Source organism: Etheostoma cragini, chromosome 23, assembly GCF_013103735.1.
Source record: "Etheostoma cragini isolate CJK2018 chromosome 23, CSU_Ecrag_1.0, whole genome shotgun sequence".
Taxonomy (NCBI): Eukaryota; Metazoa; Chordata; class Actinopteri; order Perciformes; family Percidae; genus Etheostoma; species Etheostoma cragini.
Window position 1 is genome coordinate 15,768,118 of NC_048429.1, and position 27,771 is coordinate 15,795,888.

Sequence of the window (27,771 nt, forward strand, 5' to 3'; positions counted from 1 at the left end):
GCCACTCTGTTGGCTCACCCTTCTCCCACAGCCCCCATCGCCATCACCTCAGATGCCTCGGACTACGCTGTCGGGGCTGTCTACGAGCAGTGGGTGGGTGGGGCCTGGCAGCCGCTGGCTTTCTTTAGCCGTCAGTTACGCCCTAGTGAGCGGAAGTACAGCACTTTTGACCGAGAGCTGTTGGGTCTCTACCTCGCCATCAGACATTTTCGTTCCCTACTGGAAGGCCGACACTTCACTGCTTTTGTGGACCACAAGCCGCTGACTTTTGCCATGGCCAAGGTAGCTGAGCCGTGGTCCGCCCGCCAGCAACGTCATCTGTCCTACATTTCAGAGTTCACTACGGACTTGCAGCACGTTGCCGGTAAGAACAACCACGTGGCGGACTGCCTGTCACGGGCCGTAGCAGGGCCAGTCCATCTTGGTTTGGATTACAATCATATGGCAACGGATCAGACGACAGACCCGGACGTGGAACTCCTGAGGACCTCGACTACTGGGCTGAAAGTTGAGAATGTGGTTTTTGGCGATGCCGGCACCACACTCCTGTGTGACGTCTCCACAGGCCGTCCTCGGCTACTCGTCCCCACAGGATGGAGACGTAACGTTTTTGATGCCATTCATGGTCTCTCCCACCCAGGTTCGAAAGCGTCACAAAAACTGGTTGCAGCAAAGTTTGTTTGGCGCGGCCTCAAGAAGGACGTTAGGGACTGGGCCCACACCTGTGTTGACTGCCAATGGGCCAAAGTGAACCGTCACACTAAAGCCCCGTTAGAGTGGTTTCCCGTTCCAGAGAGACGTTTTGACCATGTGAATGTTGATCTGGTTGGTCCCCTACCCCCCTCTAACGGTTTCACATACCTGTTTACGATGGTGGACAGGACCACCCGCTGGCCTGAGGCTGTACCACTGACGTCAGTGACGGCTGTTGAGATGACACGGGCATTTATTGGCACTTGGGTTGCTCGTTTTGGCACTCCATCAGACATCTCATCTGACCGGGGAGCACAATTCACATCAGAGCTGTGGAATGCTGTCGCACGGAGCCTCGGAGTGAAGCTCCACCGCACGACCGCATATCACCCGCAGGCTAACGGACTCTGTGAACGTTTTCATAGGCGGGCCAGCCTTAAAAACGGCAACTGGGTTGACAAGCTCCCATGGGTGATGCTGGGCATCAGGAGTGCGCCTAAGGAAGACCTCCAGTCCTCTTCAGCGGAGCTGGTTTATAGACAGCCTCTGCAGGTTCCAGGGGATTTTGTCCCTACTGCCACGGTTCCCTGGTCTGCCACTCTCCAGCGGTCTACTTTACTGGACAATGCAAGGCTTTTTGTGCCTGTCCCCACTTCCTGTCACGGACTTCCTCAGTCACACATCCCAGCCGGGCTTCAGACGGCTGACTATGTTTTTGTCCGCCAGGAGGCCCATGGGGGACCGCTACACCCGCCCTACGAGGGCCCATTTCGAGTTTTGGAGTCGGGTGACAAATATTTTGAAATGGACAGGGGCGGGAAACCAGAGCGACTTTCCATTGACCGCCTCAAACCTGCTCACTTAGACATGGCCAGGCCTGTTGACCTGGCCAAACCCCCACGGCGTGGTCGGCCAACGGCTCTGCCCCTGCCCCAAATCCCGCACCCTCCCGAGCCTCTCACTGTGGACGCCCTACACCCGTGTCATGACGAGGCGCCAGCTGTGGTTGGGCCCCCTGAGCCTCCGCAGCGGCGCAGCCGTTGTGGGCGGTTACTACGCCTACCTACCCATTGACTGTTTAATTCTTCTTCTGATATGGTGAATTCTGGGGGGACGTTTGTAGTGACTGTGACATACATAATTCACCTTGTTGATAAGTGTTGTTCCACACACATTTAATTACACATGTAATTCACTGCCTTTAAGTCACCACAGTTAATAACGGTTCAGGGAACACGGCCCCTTTAAATGTTGTGAAGGCGTGATGACGTGGGACGTTATGAGGTTGGCTTTAAGCGTAGCGCCTTATTCTGTATTCATTGGGTTTTCTCCTGTTTAATAAACGAGCTACGCTTTTGGTGTGCTCAAAGTGCGAAATTGTCTCTTGCATCTTGCCGCAATTTCCACACTAGCTTTAAATCCATTGTTATACTGCTCATCTTAGAATAACTTATTATATATATCGATCTGTAAAAATTCCGTTTATAGTAATAGCCATCTATATATTCATAGTACATATTCACCTGTAAACTCTGTTGTAATAACAATAATCTGTAAATTATGTTCATTGTACATATCTGGAAAAATTCTGTTCATAGTTATATCCAACTGTATGTTATATTCAGTGCATTCCCAGCTGTAAATCTTGTTCACAGTACTGGTTATCTATATGTATATAATTTTGTGAAAATTGCTAACGACCTCCTAATTGCACCAGACAAAAGACTTATCTCTGTACTGGTTTTTTTAGATCTTAGTGCTGCATTTGATACCATTGACCTTCATATCTTATTACAGAGATTGGAACATTTAATTGGAAATTAAAGGAACTGCTCTAAGCTGGTTTAAGTCTTATTTATCAGATCGATCTCAGTTTGTTCATGTTAACGATGAATCCTCAGTTATCTGTGATCGGTCCAACCCTGTTTACTTTATATATACTTCCTTTAGGCAATATTATCGGAAAACACTCCCTAAACTTTCATTGTTATGCAAATGATACTCAATTATATCTATCAAGCAAGCCGGATGAAACTAATCAGTTAGCTAAACTTGTGCCTTCGGGATATTAAAACCTGGATGACCTGTAATTTTCTAATGTTAAACTCAGATAAAACTGAAGTTATTGTTCTGGACCCCCAAACACCTCCGTGACGCATTATCCAAAGAGATAGTTACTCTAGATGGCACCACCCTGGCCTCCAGCTCCACTGTGAGGAATCTGGGAGTTATCTTTGATCAGGACACGTCCTTTAATTCTCACATAAAGCAAATTTCAAGGACCGCCTTTTTTCACCTACGTAACATTGCAAAAATCAGGAATATCCTGTCTAAAAATGATGCAGAAAAATTAGACCATGCATTTGTTACTTCTAGGCTGGATAACTGCAATTCTCTATTATCAGGCAAGGTCACAAGGTCACAAAACAAGAGGAAGACATAAAAAAGTGTGGCAGTGATCCACCACAGCCCCCACCTTAGCAACGATTTGACCCTGGGACACCACAGAGCAGAGATACAAAACCTCAAATCCAGCACCCCTCTAACCCCCTACCAACCCGAACCCTTTTAGGAGCCATCGCTGTCTCCACTAACCCTTTCCCCTCTTTCCCCTAACCCCATGTTGGAGTTCACTGACCACATGAATCACCTGGTAGATGCTGGAACCAAATATACACCCCTTCCTTCCCCCATCGCTCAACCCTGGGCAAAAGTAAAACGCCAGGCACCTCTGCCAGGATGTCAGCAAACTCTTCCTACGCAGACTGATAAGGACGCTTGTGTGCAAAATCCAGCAAGCATTACCTGATATGTGCCGGGCCTAGGCTCCAGGCCTAGTGACACTCATGACTTTTTCCAAGACAAGCCCGGGCCCTGTGTACTCAATTCTTCCTCAATTTATGTTGTGATCGGTAATAGAAAAAGAATGGTGAATAAGCACTTAACTGCAAACTTAGCAAATTTAGCATCCATTCCTCGTCAGCTACAGCCTGTCCCAAAAAATGAAAACACACTAACACTAGCTTTACTAAACGTCAGGTCTTTGGCAGGAAAATCCTTTTTAATCAATGATTTTATTATTAATCACAATCTAGATTTTATGTTTTTAACTAAAACCTGGTTAGACCATAATAACAGTGCTGCTGTTCTTATTGAGTCAGCTCCCCCTAACTTCAGTTTTATGAGCGAAAATAGAGTAAATAAGAAAGGAGGTGGAGTCGCCATTTTGTTTAATGACTCATTTCACTGTACGCAAATAATTTATGGAAATTTTGCTTCTTTTGAATATGTTGCTTTTCAGTTAAGATCTTCCCCTCAAGCGATATTTCTAAATATCTACATGCCACCTAAATATTGTGCAACATTCATTGATGACTTCACTGAACTGCTGTCTATAATCTGCATTAACTTTGATTGTGTAATCATTGCGGGTGATTTTAACATTCATATTGACAACCCCCAGGATAGAGGGAATAAGGAACTGTGTTGTGTTTTTGATAACTATGGACTGAATCAGCATGTGACGGAGCCCACGCACAATAAGGGGTACACTCTGGACCTAATAGTCTCCAAGGGTCTGAACATTTCCAAGGTTCTGGTGACTGACGTTGCTCTCTCTGATCATTCCTGTGTTTTCATTAATGGCTCTATCTCTGTGCCCAAAAGTATCCAAACAAAGATAATCAGAAAACGGTATATAACTGAAAACACCAGTGAAACATTTATACAGCTTTTCTCCTCCACACCAGCCCTCTCTGGGCTCTCTGGGCTATCAGTGACTGAGCTTGTAGATAATTTCAACTGTAAAATTACAAATGTCATTGATGCCATTGCTCCCACTAAGGTCAAAGTTGTCTCTGGTAAAAAAAGATCTCCATGGAGAAATGTCCTACTGGTGAGAACAGAAAAAAGTGTCGAAAAGCTGAACGAAGGTGGTGAAAAACAAATCTCCTGGTACATTAGAACACCTATAAAGAGAAACTTCACATTTATAGTTTGGAACTGAGGAATGGAACTGAGGAATTTGCCTCCTTCTACAAAGACAAAATTCAGAAGATTAGACAAACAGTCAGTGCCTCCATATCAAGTCCAGGATAACGCTCTGTGTTGTCACAGTGTTCAAGCAAAACTTGTTCCAATATGACAGAATTTCATACGATCAACCATAAAAACCTGGAGGACATTATACAACATCTGAAAACCTCCTCCTGTTTTCTTGATATTCTACCAACGGGAGTTTTCAAAAGTGTTTCCAATTGTTTGACTTCTGATCTTCTACAGATTGTGAACACATCTCTTATTTCAGGTATCTTTCCACAGCCCCTGAAAACTTCAGGAATCAAGCCACTCTTAAAAAAGAACAACATAGACAAGTCACTAATGAGCAACTATAGGCCAATATCAAACCTTCTGTTTTTAAGTAAAATCATTGAAAAAGCAGTTTTTCAACAACTCAACCATTTCTTGTCACTAAGCAACAATTTTGATACCTTTCAGTCGGGTTTCCGACCACACCACAGCCCTGGGACGGCTCTTGTCAAAGTCTTTAATGACATACACCTTAACACAGATAATGGCACAATTTCATTCTTAGTTCTACTTGATCTTAGTGCTGCATTTGACGCAGTCAACCATGACATATTACTAGACCGATTGGACAACTGGGTTGGCCTTTCTGGCTTAGTACTAAACTGGTTTGAATCCTACTTAAAGAATAGGGATTATTTGTGTCAATAGGTAATTATACATCTGAGAATACGAATATGACGTGCGGAGTTCCGCAAGGCTCCATTCTGGGGCCTCTTCTGTTTAACATCTACATGCTTCCACTGGCCCAGATTATGGAAAACAACAAAATAAGTTACCATGGTTATGCGTACGACACACACATTTACATAACCTTATCGGCAGGGGACTATAGTCCAATACAAAAACTGACTAAGTGCATTGAACAAATTAACGACTGGATGTGCCAGAACTTTCTGAAATTAAATGAAGGAAAAACTGAGTTGGTTGTTTTTGGAGCAAAAGAGGAAGGATTAAAAGTCTGCGCTCAGCTTCAAACAATAATGTTAAAAACAACAGACAAAGCCAGAAATCTTGGTGTAGTCATGGACTCAGACCTGAATTTTCACAGCCACATTAAGACAATTACAAAGTCAGCCTATTATCACCTTAAGAACATATCAAGGGTTAAAGGAATTATGTTTCAACAGGATTTGGAAAAATTTGTCCATGCTTTAATATTCAGTAGACTTGCGTACTGTAACGGGGTCTTTACAGGTCTCCCTAAAAAATCAATCAGCCAGCTACAGCTAATTAAAAACGCTGCTGCTCGGGTCCTCACTAAGACCAAGAGACTGAATCACATCACTCCAGTTCTGAAGTCTTTACACTGGCTTCCTGTACCTCAAAGAATTGATTTCAAAATACTTTTGCTAGTTTATAAATCACTAAACGGTTTAGGATCAAAATACATTTCTGATCTGCTACTACACTATGAACCACCCAGACATCTCAGGTCATCTGGTCTACTCTCTGTCCCCAGTCAGAAATAAACAGGGGGAAGCAGCATTCAGTTTCTATGCTCCTCATATCTGGAACAAACTCCCAGACAACTGCAGGTCCGCTGCTACTCTCGGTTCTTTTAAATCAAGGTTGAAGACCTTTCTTTTTGATGTTGCCTTTCTTTAAATGATGATATTAATTTCTTTAATGTTTAATTTCTTATACTGCACTATAAATTTTACTATTATTTATTTTTAACTGTTTGTTCTTGTGTTTTATCTGCTGTTATTTTTAACTGTTTTTTTAACTGATTTTGTGTAAAGCACTTTGAATTGCCTTGTTGCTGAAACGTGCTATACAAATAAAGCTGCCTTGCCTTGCCTTGCTCGAAAAAGTCCATAAAGACTCTTCAGCTGATCAAGAATGCTGCAGCATGTGTTCTGACAGGAACCAGGAAAAGAGATCAGATCTCTCCTGTTTTAGCTTCTCTGCATTGTCTTCCTGTAAAATCCAGAATAGAATTTAAAATCCTTCTTCTCACCTACAAAGCTCTTCATGGTCAGGCACCATCTTATCTTAAAGAGCTCATAGAGCTCATAGAGCTTACTACCCCACCAGAGCACTGCACTACCAGAATGCAGGGTTACTTGTGGTTCCTAGAGTCTCTAAAAGTGGAATGGGAGCCAGAGCGTTCAGCTATCAGGCTCCTCTCCTGTGGAACCAGTTTGGGTTCAGGAGGCAGACATTGTCTCCAAATTTAAGAGTAGGCTTAACACTTTCCTCTTGTCCAAAATTGATCATTTGTTAGTAGACGGCGCAATCCATTTTGTCTAGAAAAACAGTTTGCAACAGTTTGCTTTAATGTTTCAATTCAGTGCGAAAATGAATGGAAACATCTTAAAATGTCTCTAATCAATTCGATATACCAATTTAATTACAAAACAGCATGTGATGTCATTACGCACAGGTTTTTATTGGCTTTAAAGCCAATAGATGGAAACACACAGTCACCAGCTTTATTTGTATGAGTGTTCAGATTATTCGATTGACAAGTGGATGGAAACTTAGCCACTGTTCCCTGGATTCCCATTATCTGCACACACAGTACAGTACAGTATGCTGTGATTTTCCTCCTTCTGAGTTTCTCAACAATGCCGTTATGTAACACACCGGGGGCAGGTAGGACTAGGGAACACACTCCCAACACCCCCACCCCCCCTTCCTGTAAAACACAAAGACCAGCAAATTTGGAAAGAACATCAGCGATGAACAAACACAGACCGATCAATAGCAGAGTAGTGGATGGCCTGGCAGTCTCTGAGCCTCCCAACTGGCTCCGCACACACGGCACATTTAGCTTGAGGATACATTCTGAGGCAAATGCAGGCTATACATTTCATCTCAGCTATTCTACAGCCTCAATTTCCCTACAAGAATAAATGGCTTGTCACAAAATAGAGTCAAACACATTGGGCTGGATGTCCCAGAAAAATAATGTTTGTCAGCACTTGGAACAACTGGAGCACAGTCCCTAAGGGGGATTTATCTAGAACAACAACTTCTGGCAAGGAAAGTCTGACTGCTGGAAATTATAGGAAAGAGGATATTCTTTGGTGTGTGTGAAAGTTTGCAAACAAGAACAGGAGAACAGGAAATGATGCAGTAATATTAAGCTTACTTTACACTGCAAATGCAATACTCCTCACTAACTAGGCTAAGGAGGCAATACCAGTTTACCTAAGCATCTGAAAAAAGCCTGGACAAAGTGAGACGTGATCAATGTAGTTTGGGGTGGGAAAGCATGGTTAAGTTATTATTTATGAAGAGTTTAACGATGAAAAACTCTGATGCAGTCCTGATGGAGCTAATTTTCTCTCTGAGGGCTGTGTGGGTTTGACCCCCACAACTGCCATTACATTTGTATTCCAATGCTGCCCAATCCTGTTATGTGCACGGAAATACATGGCATCACAATGTTCCAAATGACCCCCCCCCACTTAAACCTAGAGAGAAGGGCACAGACAAAAACTGAAACACAGAAATCTGTGAAATACTCAAAACTCCAAGCTTTGTACAAGAAATCCTGTTGATAACTTGACTGAATCAGAAAAAGATCTTGCTCCCGCAGTTCATAAATTAATACAATTATCACATATAAATTGCTTCTTAATGAACACTAGCAAGGTCTTAGTTTTCAGACTTTCAGAAATGGCCGACAGACTGTTGAAGTGAGTGATTTTGGAACTCTAAATAGTATGGTCTGTACAGAAACGTGTTGCAGGTACGTTTAGTGTAACCAAATTCAAAAGAATACATGACTGCATTAAGCCTCAACAGTCCTCAACATCCCTTGAAAGTCAACCTGAAATGATAGGAGGTGGGGGGGGCCAGAGGTGGTAATCCACACCTGGCATGAATCCGAACAACCTCCAAAACTCACGGTGCACGCAGCCTTTTTGGACATAGTGTGTTCTAAGCAATATGTATGGTTGCTGTCATCAGAAAAAAAGCGCCCGCGTTGCTCTCTGAGGAGGCAAAGCCCAGATACGTAGACCTTCCACTTCCTGACACCCTCCGGGGTAAGACAACAAATTCAGGTGCAGGTATCTGCGCCACACGCTGCACTCTGCAATAACAAGTTTTTAGCTGAGTGCCTACAATAATCAGAGAGAGACTTGCCTTGGAAGACCTTTTTAGGTGGATGCAGGGCTCGTATTGTAAAAGTTCAGGCATGGTGCATTTGATTGTTTATCTTGTCATCCATTCACTGACTCTGCCTCGAGGTGAGGATCAGCTCAGGGAGAGTCTCAATGGTTCCAAGCTCTCCCTCAGCACTTCATTAATTTTTGTTATTTTTGTTATTTAGCACAGAAAGAAGAGAGGAACACCTGCACGCAGTAGCAACAGCCTCGGTTGAACCCAAAGTCTGGCACAGCATTCAGCTTACAGCCTCTCAAGCTAACCAGGCTAGAATATTCATCGAAGAAATGTCAAAAGGTAACGTCTGAACGTTGCAAATAGCAGGAGGTTTCAGTTTTGTGACAGACTGGGAAAGGATTTCAGACAGCTACGTCAACAACAAACTCTTTCCTGTCAATGGCCCCATGTCAGGGGAAATCTTTAATTTTCCTACTGCTTAGCCCATTGAACATTTTAAGTCCCCCACGGCATGCTGTCAGTAAGCTCGGAAATTGATACAGCAGCATACTGTACTGCAGCAGGTTCTGTAAAATAATATCACAAGGCGGAAAATTTGACACATAGAAAAAGCACAGGTGTGACTTATGATATCAACGATGGCTCTGCTGGTTTTGAGTGTCCCAGTAAATACTTTTCCCCCGTAGACTTACATAGGAAAATAAAAGACGTCTCTGAATCAGTGGACACATCTTTTGTGAGTGTCGCAACCTCTGCAAAATCAGCCAGAGGCTGTAGCGGGCTGCGTTCTGAAAGCTAGAAAGAAGTAAGTGGTATCATATGAAAGTAAGGCATTCATTTGGTTCCAACCGTGTCATGCTAGCTTGTTAGGAAGAGGGCTAAACAACGTTCCAAAGCTTCCAAGTTTTTGTTGAGAGACAAAACTTGCATGTCCAATTTTCAAAAGGGGTCCGTTGACCTCTGACCTCCAGATACCTGAATGAAAAGGGTTCTATGGGTATCCACGAGTCTTCCCTTTTACAGACGCGCCATCGTTATGATAATCAAATGCAGGCATGCTCAGCAACTGTCGTGTTTTACACTATTGTCAAATGGCTTGAAAAGAAATGCTAACAGCTGGCTCCACCCCTGCACCACACATCCGGAATATAAGATTTTCCTGTTAAAATTTTAACAGCAGTTATCATTTAAAGAAATCTTTCAGGTGTTGCAACAGTATATGTATATTTAGTCAATGGTTCTTCTATCACTGCACCAGCCTAAACTGTCTAAACTGGAAATAAACTCTTCTTTGACTGAGCTCATAATAGCATTCTTGCCTCTTTTTCTGTGCTCTGACAGGGACACAAAGTTCACTGATGTTATGTAAATGTTTGAAAGTGATATGGCTTTTAGTGAGAAGCTATGTCCACTGCTGTGTGGCCACTTTTGGTTTGGAAAGTTAAATTGCTGCCTCTGACAGAAATTGTCAAATCCTTGCCTACCCTTTCCAGGCATTCTGCTGGGAAAACATAGTTGAACTACAATGGTAAAACAACTTAAAATACCTTGCTATGATTGTTATGAAACTAACATAAATACACCATATTAATAAAGTTATTTTCACATAGGGCTTTTCATTTTGAAGTATTAGGTGGAAAATCACACTGTCCACATATTAGACACATGAAATAGCAAAAGATGCAAATCATTTTCCTCTTGAACAGAAAACGCTCTTACCAATGGTGATCTGGCTGACACAGCTGTAGAAGGTTCCTGAAGAGGCATTGTAGCTGCTACTGCTGGGCTCACAGTCTATGACAGGGGGAGAGATAATACATAAGGAATATTATTGCATAAGGTAGACTCTTTCATCCATAGAACTTCCAACAAAGACATGGATTTTAAGGTGACTGCTACAGTTTGAGAATTTTTAAAGGTCCCATGGCATAAACATGTGTCTTTATGATGTTTTTTAACACTAATATGAGTTCCCCCAGTCTGCCTATGGTCCCCCCAGTGGCTAGAAATGGTGATAGGTGTAAACCGAGCCCTGGTTATCTTGCTCTGCCTTTGAGAAAAGGAAAGCACAGATGGGCCAATCTGGAATCTTGCTCCTTGTGAAGTCATAAGGGGCAAGATTACCGCCCCTTGCTCTGCTCTGCCCGCCCAGAGAATTTGGCCCGCCGATGAGAGAGAGACATCATGGCTTTCAAACGAGCAAAGTAGCAGTTGGTCAAGGCCACACCCCAGCCTCCACCTTGCCCCCCCCTCCTCCTCCTCAAAAGCTACAGACTCAGAAATGGCAAATGCTAAGGAAAACTCATTGTAGGACTGGCTCTAGGGGCTGTAGTTCTGCACCAAGGCTAAATTTTGGGGAAAATACTTCAGATACAGTATTAGGGGACCACTAAGGTCTATATAAAAGAGACTTCAGATACAGTATTAGGGGACCACTAAGGTCTATATAAAAGAGACTTCATATACAGTATTAGGGGACAACTGAGGTCTATTTAAAAGAGACTTAAGATATGGTTTTAGGGGCCCGTTAATGTCTATATACAGTGGTGTGAAAAAGTGTTTGCCCCCTTCCTCATTTCCTGTTCCTTTGCATGTTTGTCACACTTAAGTGTTTCGGAACATCAAACCAATATAAACAATAGTCAAGGACAACACAAGTAAACACAAAATGCAATTTGTAAATGAAGGTGTTTATTATTAAAGGTGAAAAAAAAATCCTAACCATCATGGCCCTGTGTGAAAAAGTGATTGCCCCATTGTTAAAACATACTATAACTGTGGTTGTCCACACCTGAGTTCAATTTCTCTAGCCACACCCAGGCCTGATTATTGCCACACCTGTTCACATTCAAGGCATCACTTATTTTAGGAGCTGCTTGACACAGTAAGGTCCACCAGAAGATCCTTAAAAGCTACACATCATGCCGAGACCCAAAGAAATTCAGGAACAATTGAGAAAGAAAGTAATTGAGATCTATCAATCTGGAAAGGGTTATAAAGCCATTTCCAAAGCTTTGGGAATCCAGCAAACCACAGTGAGAGCCATTATCCACAAATGGCGAAGACATGGAACAGTGGTGAACCTTCCCAGGAGTGGGCGGCCGCCCAAAATTACCCCAAGAGCGCAGCGACGGCTCATCCAAGAGGTCACAAAAGACCCCACAACAACGTCCAAAGAACTGCAGGCCTCACAGAACTGCAGACCTTAACACCTCAGTTAAGGTCAAAGTTCATGCCTCCACCATCAGGAAAAGACTGGGCAAAAATGGCCTGCATGGCAGAGTTCCAAGGAGAAAACCACTGCTGAGCAAAAAGAACATCAAAGCTCGTCTCAATTTCTCCACAACACATCTTGATGATCCCCAAGACTTTTGGGACAACATTCTGTGGACCGATGAGACAAAAGTGGAACTCTTTGTAACGTGTGTGTCCAAGTATATCTGGCGTAGAAGGAACACTGCATTTCATAAAAAGAACATTATACCAACAGTTAAATATGGTGTGGTAGTGTGATGGTCTGGGGCTGTTTTGCTGCTTCAGGAACTGGAAAACTTGCCGTGATAAAAGAAACTATGAATTCTGCTGTCTACCAAGAGATCCTGAAGGAGAATGTCCGACCATCTGTTCGTGTACTCAAGCTGAAACAAACTTGGGTTCTGCAGCAGGACAATGATCCTAACACACCAGCAAGTCCACCACCGAATGGCTGAAAAAAAACAAAATGAACACTTTGGAGTGGCCTAGCCAAAGTCCTGACCTGAATCCTATTGAGATGTTGTGGTATGACCTTAAAAAGGCCGTTCATGCTCACACACCCTCTAATGTAACTGAATTAGGACAATTTTGCAAAGATGAGTGGGCCAAAATTCCTCCAGGACGCTGTAAAAGCCTCATTGCACGTTATCGCAAACGCTTGGTTGCAGTTGTTGCTGCTAAGGGTGGCCCAACCAGTTATTAGGTTTTAGGGGGCAATCACTTTTTCACACAGGGCCATGATGGTTTGGATTTTTTTTCACCTTTAATAATAAACACCTTCATTTACAAATTGCATTTTGTGTTTACTTGTGTTGTCCTTGACTATTGTTTAAATTGGTTTGATGTTCCGAAACACTTAAGTGTGACAAACATGCAAAGGAACAGGAAATGAGGAAGGGGGCAAACACTTTTTCACACCACTGTAAAAGCATTCAAAGAGCACCATGTCATGGGACCTTTAAGGCTCATTTATGCTCAATGTCAGCTGCATTTATTCTGACCATATTTGTGCAAGGTTCATAAAAGCTTACGGATACGAATGAAATGGAGCAGTACCACCAGAAATTGTGGTGGCAGTGTAGCCAATAGTTCAAGCAAGACACAACCGTAGCACAAATTTTAAACATCTACACTTACTTCCCCCGGGCACAGGGACAAACAGCAGAACAGGTAGCTGGAGCCTGGATAGGAATTAAATGCAAGTTGGACAGAAGCTTGGGAAAAGTGGAGGTTTGTGTTAGACCGATTTGTTAGAGCCCTTAACTGGAGTATTGCTTAACATCCACCCCAAAGTAAAGGACACACAGAAGATGTGGGCAGTGACGGATACTAGGGGTTGAATTCACACATGGAGCTCAGTGTAAATTACATCAGGAAGACTTAAAAAATTCATCACTTTTCTCTCTCTCTCTAAACTAAACTGTTAGAGACGTTTACCAGAAGCGGCCATGAATTCCACGAGCCAATCACAGCATGACATCCCTGTTTTAAAGCTGTCACTCTCTGCTACTCAGATGTCATATTCAGGCTAAGAGCGTAGCCCTCCCCTTGCACCTCCGGTCTTCATAACGCACAGCTCCCGGGACCTCCTCCAGCAGACCACTGCCGTCGGCTCCTCGCACCACCATCAGAGTCTAGACTCCATTGGGGGGTTATCTGTTGCCTTTCTACCCCTTTAAAACAATGTCATTTCATAACAATGGAGTCTACTCTTCAAAGACTGTACATTTCATATTTTGCACATCTTTGCATTTCTGCAACGAAATCTCTCCTGGCTGAAATTTGGTTACGATACACTATTACATCATGATAAGATCACGATATGTATCGTTATTTTCACTGTGTCAATAACATTCCATTGTTGAAGTTTGAACCGATATATTGATTAGGGGTGGGATGCCTCCCGATACCATATCATCACGATACTTATGCCCAGATGCAATTTTAAATATATTACAATACTCTGCAATATATTGCATATATTTTTCCAACTTCAACTTTTTCCCAATTTCAAAGGACATCCCCAAAAGCAAACTTTGTCAACATCTGTTTTATCTAAAAAGACACATTTCTGTTCAATTTTATTCCTGCAAAATGGGATTGTCAATCAGACAAACTGACCAACACATATGTAATAATAGATCTATACTTGCCACCAGGGTATTAATACTGTATTGCCACTGAGAATATTGCGATACTATGCTGTATTGATTTCCGCCCCCACCCCTAATATTGATCCAGATTGATGTATTGTTAAGCCCCTATCGGTTTCATCACTCAAAATGGACATATCACGTTGAATGTGTAACACAAATGAACCTTTACAGCCATTGCTTTTGGAATTGATGTGTGTGTCGTCCCAGAGTATTCTTCAGTTCTAAATGTGTGAACCAAGCCTAGTGCTGTTCCTGGGGGCTTACGAAAAAACCATGACCCTGCAGTGTTCCAGGAATGATCCTGCAATGTTATTGCCCTACTCTACACATCAAGCTACACGAGGGGGGGGCTCTTGACCTTGGCAGAGGTAAGTGAATAAAATCCATAAGTATGGCAGCTTTAGTGCTTTTGTCTACCAATTCATGGTGGGAATTAAATCATCCACCACATATAAAATTCATAACACTAGCAATGTTATGCGAATGAGCCTGTAACCCTGGAAGACTTACAGAAAGGAAAACCTTCACTAACCCTGGAATGATGCCCCAAACCATGCAAGAGTTATTTTGTCGCTTTCTGGTCTGGTTCCAATTTAGAGAAGTTGCTACCAAAGATTTTTTGCCAGTTTTGCTTTTTTTTTAATAGCTTAAACAATTAATCATTTAATAAATCATCAAACAATTGATCACAATAGTTGCCAATTGATTGTATGTATTTTTACTAACAGCCACTGCTAAGTTCACTTTAAAGCTGCATTCACTGATTTTGAACATAAATACCTTTTGGAACAACATGTGGATTCAATTAAAGTCGTCATTCTGACCGCCTGGTGAATCAAAGTCCAATATTCACTTTCCTTATAGTTTTTTGTTGTCTCCATCAACTCTTTAAGCTTGATTTAAGGTTCTACGGAGGCTCCATGCAGAGCTTTCACAGTAGCCTAAAGTTTACACTCATGAGTTTGTGTGTGCGTTGATTCTCTTTAAGAGAATAGCAGGGCCGGCGTGTGTGTGTGTGTGTGTGTGTGTGTGTGTGTGTGTGTGTGTGTATTGTGAGGTAGAGCAAGCGACAGAGTGACGGCAATTAGCTTTGTAGCGAGTAGCGACTCTAGAGTCACAGTGGGAGAAACAAAGGCTACGGCATAGGGTTGGCATCTCCACGTACCCATGTGCGTAGACACAGCGTAGATTTAACGCAGGAGCATAACCCCGCTTTAGGAGGCATATGTGGCTCTTTATCCGCTGAATGCTCCACTATGTTCACCAGCTAGCTGCTGTGACTAAAGACTGGGTTGATAAGAGCGGTCAAATAATAGCATTAACGTTGCAGTCTGTTGAACCAAAACAATGAGCTGAAAGACACTAAAAATGATTTGGGAATTGTTGGGTTTCTGTAAATAACATCACAGAGTACGGTCTAGACCTGCTCTTTTATGAAAAGCGCAGGGAGATAACTGTTGTTGTGATTTGGCTCTATATGAATACAATTGATTTGAACTGAATTGAATTGTTCAACGGAGGGGAAAAGCAAATTTGAGTCTTCATTTTCTGTGGGTTTAATGTTACAAGCGACAAAATGTCATTTGATCCATTTTTAAGATACACTACAAATTATTTGGTTCTTACCAAGATAAAAAAAAATATAGATTTAGAAGTCTTAGATAATTCATCTTGTTTTAAAAGTAAATGTCTTATTTTAAGTGTTCAACTTTACACTATAATCTTAAATCAAGCAAGCTTGTCAGTAATAATTTCACTTGTTTTGAGTAGCTTTTCCCTTCGATTGTATGTGTCTTTTTTGCAGCGTAGACATTTTTAAAAGTGTAGCTTTAAGATCTGAAATAAAGTCAGACCAAGCTGCATAATAAACAGAATTGTGTGTGCCATGCTCACTGCCATCATCGAAACTTAGTTAATGTGCAGTAAAGAAACAGCGTGGAATTATTTGAATGACTTAATGAGGAACTCTGCTTGCCATCAGGTTCCAGCAATAGCAACAAACTAAAGAGCTAATTTGGAATGGCAAGGTATCAAGGGAGATAGAGGTTAAATGATTAATCTGCCTCAGCAGAGGAAATGACTTTCTATGGCACTGCAGTCACTTCTTCAAGGTACTGCCTAACACTTTTGCATTGGCCTCAGAAATGTTTATAAATGCCTTTGCTCACTTAGCAATTTAGAGAACTTTTGTAGAAAACTCTCATATCCTTATTCACTAATCTAACACCTACAGACGTGTCAAAGAAGAGCAACTGCAACCAAGAGTAGAAATTCATCACTGACTGGGAGGTTTTTCAGCCAAAGCTTGCACATTTGCTTTCATTTTTAGAGATAAACCTGCATCTGTATCATTTATAACCAAAGTTATAGGAAGTCAGCACACAGACTTTGCAAATTATATTAGCCTCTGAGCAGCATCCGGTGGCGTTCTTATCAGATGGCGCTTAAAAAAATGTTAACGTTACAAAGTCATTTCATTCACAATGAGATTCAGTCACAATTCTAAATGACTGCAGCAACGTCGCTGGTTGAGAGATGGCCTGTTGTTTTATCGGGAGCAGCAGGTAAGAAGAAATATGATACACAGTGATTCCTCTCAGTGATTTCTTTCCACCTACAGGCAGTTGTAATTTGAGAATACTAGAGAATAATAAAGCACTTGTGTGCATAACCGTCGATTTCGGTGAGTTCGGTGGGTACGCGCACCTATCAGATTCGGTGAGTACGGTGGGTATGGATACCGTTCAGATTCAGTGAGTACGTGGGTACACGTACCTACCAGATTCAGTGAGTACGTGGGTACGCGTACCTATCAGATTTAGTGGGTACGTGGGTACGCGAACCTATCAGATTCGGGTAGTAAGGTTGGGTACGCATACCTATCAAATTTGATGAGTATGGTGGATACGCGTACCTATCAGATTCGATGAGTGTGGTGGAAACGCGTACCTATCAGATTCGTTGAGTACGGTGGGTACGCGTACCTATCAGATGCGATGAGTATGTAGGTACGCGTAGTTTCAGATTCAGTGAGTACGTGGGTACACTTACCTACCAGATTTTGTCATGAGTCACTTTGTACCCACCACTATTAAGCTCAATTTAGTTACAAAAAAATATTTCATAACACATACAGTATCATTCTTGAGAGACAGATGCCAACCAATCCATAAACATGTCTGCATCCTCCCAGGGCAGTTCCAGACACTTGCTGGCTACACGCTTCTTTCCTGTACTAGCTCCCCTCTCTGAGTCTGATGTCATGTTATGTCACATTGTCAACATGCTACATGGATACATGAAGCAGAAAATCGTGGCTCATATGTTTAGGGCTGTGACGATATACCAAACCCAGGGTTTGGTTCGTGTCACGATTTTTGACCCACAATTTGATACAAGCCTTGATTCATTTTTATTTTTGGGGTTCTCAGTAAACATAATAAAACTTGTTTTCTGCCACATGGCATTGTTTTGTCATTGATTACATCCCACTTTGCAACACAGTAATACAACAGATAGCTTATTTGTTGATATTGATTGATTTCAATATCGATCGGTCCAACACCAAAGATTATTTTGTACCTTAAAATAATGTTTCCAATATTGTTTCAGTGGTTCATTAACTCGTTGGAATGAGACCATTATTATAAGAATAATGGTAATGAAAACAGTAATGAACAATTCCGCTCCCAACCTGTAGGGGGAAGGAAAAGGAAAAGTGCTTAGTGTGCCTACTGTAAAGGTACTGGTTGATAACTAGCTAATGCTAATGCTAAAGTAAATCGTGGTGGGTAACGTAAGATTACAACATCGTTCAACACGCTCAGTTATTTTTAGTATAATTGTTTTGACCACGGTTGACAACTCTGGGCTAACTCACAAATTCATCAGTAATGTTAACTGTATAGACAAACAACTAATCTAATGGTAATTTAGCTGGCTAGCACACCTCTGTCTTTCTGACTCCGACTCCCGGAGCTGCCAGGCTTCAGTTAGGATGAGAGCTGACAACAGCCCCTGGGGCAAATCCACAGTCAGCCACCAGCCAGCTAGCAGCCAGCCACTATCATTACAGCCCGGGGGACACATCCACAGTCAGCAACCAGCCAGCTAGCAGCCAGCCACTTTCAGTATAGCCCCGGCCCGGGGACACATCCACAGTCAGCCCCCTGCCAGGTAGCAACCATCCCGTTCAGCACTTAACTCCGGGACTAAGGATGCTACCAGCAGTTTACTGAACCATAGTCAGAAGAGCGGCCATTTGTAACGTTACACCTCCTCTAGCGTTTCCGGTGCCCTCCTTTCGCTTTTAGCCGTCTTTACAGTTTGCTGAATTTACCAAACAAAACAGGAATAAGGCACCAAAAAGTTTAATACTATTAGTAATTTTAAAGATGTGGTAGCATTGGGAAATGAAGGTGTGTGTTGCGCTTCTGCCTTCTTACTCCATGACACAGGTTTGTGGAGCTGAGTGTTGCAATTTTGGTTTTATTTTCCATATCGTTGCTGCCCTACATACAGTATGTCTAATGCTTTTTGATAACTTAATGCTTTCTTCTTCATAAAATGTGTCGGATATCATCACATTTTTGTATGCATTTTTATTCATTTAGGGAAAGAGAAAAAAATGAATGCGTCATTGTACCCAGCACTTCTGGAAAGGGGCTTCCAAATGCATCTCTGTCCCCAGCACATCTCAAACCAAACTGACGCCCATGCCTGTGTGCATATGTGTGTGTTTGTGTGTGTCCCAAACCCAAACTAAAGAACCTTCAAATTATGCCGACCTCCCACCTATTCATAAAACTCAGTCCGAGCTGACTTTGTCCAGTCTTGACAAAAAAGTTTTAAGTCTTCCTAGTAAAATCTCATCGTCTGTGAGATGTTGTGAGACTTTTCAGGCTTTTCAGAGTCTTTTGAGACTCTTCTATCATATAGTAGCATTAGAAGTTGTCATAGGAATTTAAGGATAACTCAAATTCCCAGAGCACCCATTTGAAATAATCATGAAAATTAACATAACAATCCAAGGGGCTTTAACTCCGGCCTAAAAGCTAAATATTACTACATTAAACTATTTTGCTTAGGGACACTGGTGGTTCACATAAACCAATTTGATAACATCTGCCATACAAGTAGTTTGTTCATGTTGTATACACATATACTGTACATATACAGATAACTCATTAAGGGGGAAGGGGTAGGGAGAAGATGGAGAAATGGGAATTAGCCAAAGTCTTGAGTTGTCCCAAGCAGTTATTTGGAGCATATTGGAGCACCACACCCTCATGTCAACCCACGCTCAACAGCGAAATTGGGGGAAAAACCGGATGATTAGATATCAATCACACAAGTGACGACACATAATATGAGAAGTAATGTTACGGTACGCTACATGTAGGGCCACCTTTACCTGCAGATCCGGAGGAGAAGCGCGGCGCGATGGCGCGGCGAGGACTGCGCGGACTCCCCGGACAAACCTGCACCAGCTCCTCCTGACACTGCAAACAGATGACCTGGTTCTCCGGATTGTCCGCGACCTTGCTGCAGCCTGTGTGCTCTCCCCCGGCCTGGATCTTCATCCCGGCGCTGATCTGACGGACCAGTCGCATGTCTGCTCCTGCCTCATACTCCAGCATCCTCCGTCCTCACCGGCCGGGGGTCATTCAGTCACACGCACTACGCATGGCTTCGGCGTGTGAAAGCAACAACTTCTTCTGCACCCGTAAAGCATCCTTTAAACTCCACCCACTCCAGCACTTGAATTCAAGCGCTGTTTATTTATTTATTTAGTTGTTTTTTTTTAAAAATGCTGCTGCCCGCACCAGCTCACCTCCTCCGCTCCATCATGTCTCTCTCTCGGCTCGCGTCGTTGCGGTCTTTACGCACGAATGCAGGCGTGGCCGTTTCACGTGGTTGTTAAGGGTCGCAGTGTTAAGTTCCTGTAGGAATATAGGCCAAGTGGCACCAAGATGAAGAGGTCATTAAATAAGGTTAAGTACCAATGCGAGTCTATAAGTCCCTATAGGATTATTACTGTAATATCAATAAAAATAAAAATGCCACCAAGTTGATTTGAGTCGCCGGAAGTTTGCTAGAAGAAAGGAGGAAAAGACAAGTGCGTAACTTTGGGTTCAGCTGCGGTTTAGATTGCCGCTTTTGGGCAAAATTGAAATTTTGAGAGTCAAACACTTCATTTCCTGCACTCTGGTGTTTTTTTTCTGCAACAATTTGTCTCTTCTCTGCATCAATTTATGGTGCAAATGTTTTTAATAAATATAAAGGAGACTACAATAGGTTCTCGGGGTGAATTTCGCTGGCCAGTTTTGATTATGGGGGGGTGTACCCTTCCCAACCCCCTGTGAATAAGCAAACGAGAAAGATAAATAACATACAGGAATGGACAGGGCTGGGAGTTAAGAATTACATGTATTCTTGTTACTGTAACAAAGTCGTATTTTTTAGTTTTAAAAACTACAACAAAAAAACGTTTGTACCACATGTTTGCAGGTTATGTGGTGATTTGTTTTGTTTGCCATTTAACTATTTACTTAGTTAATTAAACTTATGGGGCCTGTCTATTAAATTAGAAGTGAAGTGTTTTATCTGCTGACTGCGTGAGCCCCACAGTGGCCCCCAGTGGACAACATGAAGACACCAGAGATCATTAGTTCTCTAAAAATATATTAATACTATAAATTCACTCCATGCAGGTTTTATTGCATGCATTTATTCATTCCATGTGAACAAGTACTGTAAACTGAGCTGCCTGGGACACATCAGCCCACAACAGGCAGTAGTCAATTGAATAGACAACTGAACCTTAGACTCTCTTTTTCTCCAGCATTTTGGAGACATTTTGGTTGTTGGACACATTTAGACACACACAATTACCTCATATTCCCTACATCTTCTTCCATTTCTTGGGAGCCCCTCTTCATGCGCCAGACAATTCAGATTTGAAGAATTTTACATAATGTTCAGCTATTTCTGGATATCCACCATTTCCTGGTTTTCCACACTGTATCAAAAGATTATATTTATATCTGATTATTTTATTACTTATTAGTTGTATAAGCTGAAGTGGAAGACAAACCAGCATGTCCAAATATCTATATTATTTCTGTGTCACTGATCACATTACCTTGGAACATAGCAGGTTTTTACAGTTTTTATAGTTCTTCCCTACAGGAGCTCACAACAGCTCTCTAACTAAATCATTGTTCAAACTAAAAAAAGCTTTCTACCTGCCCTCTACCTGAGAGAAAGGTCTCCTCTCTGAGCCTGCTTGTGCTTAAACCTGATACAAACTGAACCCAATGTTTATTGACTAAACACCTATATAAAAACATGATTGATAGGGAATCCTGCTAAACTTATGTTACTTAGAAAGAAATGAATGTGTTGGACCTGTAAAATATCTGGATCCCAAAGTAAAATTACATAGTGTGGTTACATTTGTCTGATTTATTGATTAATTGATTATACAAATGTTACAAGACACATGTTACAAGACTTAGACTTAACAAAACATTCACTAATAAAATACTTACAATAACAGTTTACTTTTTCCTACAGTTACTTGGCTCCATTCAAGTCACATCCTTACAGAGTATAGTGACAAGAAACAAGTCACGTAGGGGGGGGGGGGGTCATTTTAGGTTCATAATTAGAACAGAATATAGAATTTGAACATGTGTACAATATTTTAATGTTTGTTTAACATTATTTTTCTCACACGGTCTGTCTGAAACACTCGGTTTTGGTACCTGTCTCTTTAACCTGCCTGTTTCTTTGGTGCCTGAAATGAAGAGTAGAAAGCTTTTTTATTGTGTTTAAATGAAATACACTCAACATGTATGTGGATGTACAGTATGCAGATATATAATATGTATATACTGTATGTTTGTTTGGTTGTTTAAATTTTTATATTATTGTTTATGAATAATAAAAGATGTAAAACTTGTTTTGTTTGACTTCCTTAAGCCCTGTGAGACAATGGTGTTGAGTACATGTGGAGATGAGTGATATTCCAGAAATATTCCAGCTGTGGAAAAAACATAAAAAGAAGATAAGAAAAATGACACGAAGACACAATAAGGCACATGGTAGTTCAAATTCTCTTTCTACAAATTCACAAAATTAAAAAATCTTTTTTGAATATAAAGGCATCATTTAAAGTCAATAAAAAAGTGTGAAATCAACCTAATGAAGCTGTGCACCAATTGATTTTCCTATTGATTCCTTCCTGAGGTGTATACCACAAAAGGCAACACTGTACAGTGCAGAACTGGAACCAAATGCAAGTAAAAGCAAAAATTCCAAAAACAGTGTACCTCGGCTTTCCAGCCTTGGTAGAACACTGCTCAGTTCTCCGAGAGCCTTCATTTGAAGGAGGCCCTTTGGCATAGCCCAGATCTGTCAAGTAATAACTCAGCTACTGCAGAGATCCTTTTATACCGTTCAACGTGTACAAGCAGGGTGTAGCTCAGACCCAGAGTCCTATGCTATGCAAGGATTTGGGTGGTTTTGTAGGGGGAGTGTGTGAAACCTTTAGTGAATACCTGGTCTAAATATCAATGACATTTCATTTTCGGGATTGTTCAGGTGCCGTCCACAAATTCCGCCGGATGTCCCAAACTTCAGCTGGATATCCGTCACCTTCCTCTTTCTTTGCATTGGCGTTCTAAACTCCGGTGAATTTTTGGTGACTATGGTTATTGGAGTAAACAGGCAGGTGAGGTGCTGGATTAGTCAAACGCAGGACTTTCGCCCAGGAGGCCACGGTTCTCGACCTATTCTTGTCCCACTGTCACTTATATTATTATAAATATTATATTATATACATATATTCTGTAACCCCACTCCTGATCGTGCCCTAACCCTAACAGAGTGGTTTTACTCTGCATGTTGAAAAATGACGCCAATTGTTCTTGACCCTGAGTGTACAAGAAAAACATTGAAAGGCTTCAAGTATCTAATGAATGCATTCTAATGAGCAGGTTTGAATGATATCCTACAGAATTACTGTAATGGCCGGCAGGTCACATGACAGTTAAGTTTATGGGTCTTTACAGTTAAATTTAGCCGAGAAAAGGTTACAGTGTGCCGTGTACCGCTACCGTGAGGAGCCTGTCCTTTCAGGGGCTGTTGCAGTTGACATCAGCCGACAAAAGATGATTGTAAGTTTAGGCACCAAAACGACTAGTTACATAAAAACAATTAATGTGGTTTGGATTAAAACAATGGTCCCCTTAAGCAGTTTTCCCAGGATACAACACGTCTTACACAGAAGCGGTCAATAAGGTGCACAGAGCAATAAATATGTGGAATACATACCAAGTACAGTGCTTTTTGTAGCTAGGCTATGTACGAATGGGTTAGGCTTCAATGTTGTTGTTTTTTTACTAATGATGAAAGTGGATGCATACATAGAAATTACACATATATCAATGTGTGATGTACTCGCTTTATCACTTTACTTCTTAGTTTGATTTGTTTAATTTGGACATTTTAAAGCTTCTATACTTATTCACACGGGTGACAGACGGCCTAAAAAGCATGGGCGTAAATTTCATCAAACAGATGGGCGGGACAATAAAAATAACATTTCTTAAATGTCCCATGACATGGACTTTTTGGATGCTTTTATCTAGACCTTAGTGGTCACCAAACACTGTATCTGAAGTTTCTTTGATGTAGACCTTAGTGGTCCCCTAATGCTGTAACTGAAGTCTCTTTTATATAGACCTTAGTGGTCCTGTAATACTGTATCTGAAGTCTCTTTAATTTAGACCTTAGTGGTCCCCTAATGTTTTCCTTGGAAATACTAACTCAAGTTACTCACACAACCCGGTTCAATAAAAATCGAGTTTGCCAGGCCTACTGTTTACACAAAGGGAAAAAACCAAGCATTGGACCAAACCACTGTGAAGCAACGGAGGGATGACTTTTTTTTTGCATTCTGCATTTGCATTTTTGTTTTGCAATCATTTTACCACTTAAACAATTTTTGGAAGTCTATATCATAAATTGTATTTCTAGGAGGGGCAACCCTCACATGGGCTGGGATCCACAACATGACATTCATTTTAGCTGTGGTTAATGCTGTCTGTGGTCACTACCCTCAAATTCATTATCTACAAGTCAAACAGAGCAAAGTTTCCTGCAAACCAGATAGATAAAGGTTCATCGTTTTGATCACCGTGTTCTCTTCAAATTAATCTGAGGTAAGACACATGATACACCTAAATAAATTATATTTATTTTATCAAATAAATTAAATGTTGTCTACAACTATTCTAATATGTGCAATACGAGCAGTGTGTATACCTTTGAGTTACTTGTCATGTACTTTTACTTAGGGCTGGATAATTTGGGGAAAATCAAATATGATAACGTTTTTGACCAAATACCTCGATATCGATATCACAACGCAATTGTAGTGTTGACTATTGATGCTTTCACAAAATATTTACTCAATGAGACTTTTGATAAATAATCATCAGTAATAGGGATATAATGACTAAGTAGGTAAAAGCAAATAATAGAACAGTTATAAACAGTCTGGTGAGTTCAGAAAATGGCATCACTTTACTGTAATTCAGCCTTTAAAACCAGGAAAAGAACACATTCATGGTATGTTATGATGCTGCGATATCCAAAAGACAACATCTAGTCTCATATCACAATATATAATATTGATTGCACAGCTCTACTTTTACTACTTCCATTTTATGCTAATTTCTACTTCTGCTCCACTACATTTCAGAGGTAAATATTGTACGTTGTCTCCATTACAGACTTTCTCCCACAGATAAACCTGAAACCTCAGCTGACCTGACAGTAATTTGACTGTAACCACACAACAAACCCATCTGTATTTTCTCACATCTCAAACATTCATCATCTGATATTTGCAGTGTAAATGCAGAAGTTCTCCCAAGGTGTGGCTGTGGGCTACTGTTCCTTATATAAAGTTTAGGCTCCAAAACAGCAAGCTAGTAATAGAAAAAAGATTGTGGTTTGGAGCACTCCTGGGGAACGGGCGCCTGGGTAGTGCAGTTGGTAGAGCGCGCGTCCACATGTAGAGGTTTAGTCGCTGCAGAGGCCCATGGTTTGGGTCCGACCTGTAGCTATTTCCTGCATGTCTTCCCCCTCTCTTTCCCCTTTCATATCTAAGCTGTCTCAGTGATTAATGGCGGAAATGCCCAAAAAAGAATCTGATTATTGGCGTTTCTGTAAACCAACCACTATCATGTTCGGCCGCTGATACAAAGGTTAGACTTAGACTTCTCTTTATTAATCCTTTTGGGATGACCCCCACAAGGATATTGAAATTTCCAGCATCAGTTTTTAAAAAGAAAAATACAGTACTGAAAAAGAAAAAAACTGTATGAAGATAACAATAATAACAGTGATAATAATAATAATGATAATAACAATAAAATCCTTTGGCTAGTCACTAGTCTGGATGGGCAGAAGTACATTTTCAGGATACAGACATCCGCCTAGATAGCTACATGCTAGAAAGGTTTTTTTCAAGTTTGGTTTCAGCACAAGCCATTCAATCTTTGTCATGATGTTTCAGTCTGGACCAAAGTCCAACACATCTCATTGTGATCATTAAATCACTGCATTTGCTGAAATACATTTGAACAATAGTGGAAAGTGAAGGTGCCTGGGTAGGAAAGTGGTTGAGTATGCACCCATATACTATATAGAGCCTCATTCCTCGAGGCAAATGCCGCAGGTTTGATTTTGACCTGCAGCACTTTGCTGCATGTTGTTCGGTGGATATACTGTACATATATATATATATATATATATATACACAAACACATATACTGTATGTTTGTTTATATATGTATACTGTATGTATGTGTATATATATAAATATGTATATATATTTGGCACTGACGTGTGTACTATATATTGTACTATGTATTGCTGTCATTCAGACTAGATTAAAATAATTGTTGTTGCTGTAGCTTGAAAACAAGTTACATCCTCATGCGATCTATGACCGAGAGTAACCTAAGACTTCAGAAGTACGCCCTCCTCATTTGGACGACGATGGACCAATGGGAAACGTTTTCGTCCAAGGAGCCGCCCACAACTTCAAGGGAATATATTTGTGAAACTGAGAAATGTTTGGGAGTGTAAAAAGTGAATCCACAAGGGAGAAGCATCTTCTCGGTCCGCTGCAGCGTAAAATCCTGTTCCGTCATGTCATTTGGTTATTAAATCTTTTTGTTAAAGTGCCCATATTTTGAAAAACAAATCACTTTGGGGGGGTTTGGGGTGTTATTTTGTGTCTCTGCTGCTTCCATGCAGACAAACTTGGCAAACAGATCCATGTTGTTTTGAGTGAGATCTGGTTTCTGAACGTCCTCTGTCTTCAGTCTCCAGGTACGCTGTTTTAAAATGTGCACAGCTTTCTACTTTACTAGCCGAGACGGGGTGGCTAACTGTAGCATGCTAGCTCATTCTCAATGGAAAAAATACTGCTCCAACACACCTTAGTTGACCACAATCTCAAAAAGAACTACTTACTGTCCCAGTTCTGCAGATTTTCCACAAGTGGCCCTTGTCTAAAAGAAGTCTTCCAGCTAATCCTGCCTTGTACTGACCAAAGTTGGAGAAAGAGTTATTTAGCTGATGGGATTATACCGAGCACTGAGCATGTGGTACTCCCAACAAAGATAGTATAGAAGTAAGATGTCTCACTCTGGAGCTAAACCAGAGACATAAACACACAGGGTGAAAACAGGATCTGCAGCAAAGTGAGGTACAACAAAAATATGGTGTTTGAAAATAAAACCATGTAAACCTATTCTGGTACAACCTCAAAATATATTATGAACCTGAAAATGAGTGTAAGTAGTCTTCATCGGACCAACCCTCTCTTTCCTCAAAACTCAAGAAAATGCAAAATAAGGTAGAGAGAGAGGCTGCTATCTTAGGTTGTGGCCTTGGTTAATGGCTGATGAATCAAAGGATTTTCCCGGATGACTGGATGTAGTTTAGTCCTAATATTTGGAAGCCGGACATGTCAGACTATTTGTATAAAGAGGATTTCACAATTGTGTTTCAGCATGTAATATTCTTAAATCCATTAAACCTTTTGTGTTTTGTTTTTATTTGTAAATCCAGTACCAGAGGAAGAGGTCACAGTGCTATGTTGCAGCCAGATGAAGACCATCATGAATACCAGAGCTTGTATCAGAAGGGAGTACATTGCCATCTTCTTCTCTCTGGCTCTGGCTGTCTTCATTTATATCTTACATAAAGTGAACGTCCTGGGGGTAAGAACTTTGTTTTAGTGGGGCTGTTTGAAGTAGGGATCGACCAATGTTGTTTTGTTTTTGTAGGACTGATACCGATTATACGGTGGCCGGGAAGTGCAAAACAACATTACAAAGCCGGGAAGTGCAAAACAACATTACAAAGTCTGAAACACTTTTACAAAGATCGAGACAAATTTACATTTTAAAAAACA

At 41.3% G+C, this 27,771-nt stretch overlaps 3 protein-coding genes across 7 annotated transcripts in view; 1 reads left to right on the plus strand and 2 right to left on the minus strand.

The window, feature by feature from the left end:
- The window catches only part of LOC117938592 (anoctamin-4-like), an 85,338-nt gene extending 65,265 nt beyond the window's left edge, over positions 1-20,073 (minus strand). For 2 of the 4 annotated variants that reach the window (XM_034863263.1, XM_034863261.1), the window contains exons 1-2: positions 19,684-20,073; positions 10,579-10,653 (exon numbers count right to left, since the gene is read on the minus strand). In XM_034863263.1, the coding sequence (XP_034719154.1) occupies positions 10,579-10,653; positions 19,684-19,909 (301 nt within the window). In that variant the 5' untranslated portion in view covers positions 19,910-20,073. The remainder of the gene's footprint in view (positions 1-10,578; positions 10,654-19,683) is intronic. The other 2 variants (XM_034863260.1, XM_034863262.1) reach the window with 2 other exon arrangements.
- Positions 20,074-22,401: 2,328 nt separating this feature from the next.
- LOC117938595 (angiopoietin-related protein 5-like) overlaps positions 22,402-27,771 on the minus strand; it is a 22,656-nt gene continuing 17,286 nt past the window's right edge. The window contains exon 8 of the transcript XR_004655442.1: positions 22,402-22,431. The gene's annotated coding sequence lies outside the window, so the exon portion shown is untranslated. The remainder of the gene's footprint in view (positions 22,432-27,771) is intronic.
- LOC117938593 (NXPE family member 3-like) overlaps positions 24,410-27,771 on the plus strand; it is a 10,256-nt gene continuing 6,894 nt past the window's right edge. The window contains exons 1-2 of one of the 2 annotated variants that reach the window (XM_034863265.1): positions 24,410-24,499; positions 27,426-27,577. In XM_034863265.1, the coding sequence (XP_034719156.1) occupies positions 27,464-27,577 (114 nt within the window). In that variant the 5' untranslated portion in view covers positions 24,410-24,499; positions 27,426-27,463. The remainder of the gene's footprint in view (positions 24,500-27,425; positions 27,578-27,771) is intronic. The other variant, XM_034863266.1, reaches the window with a different exon arrangement.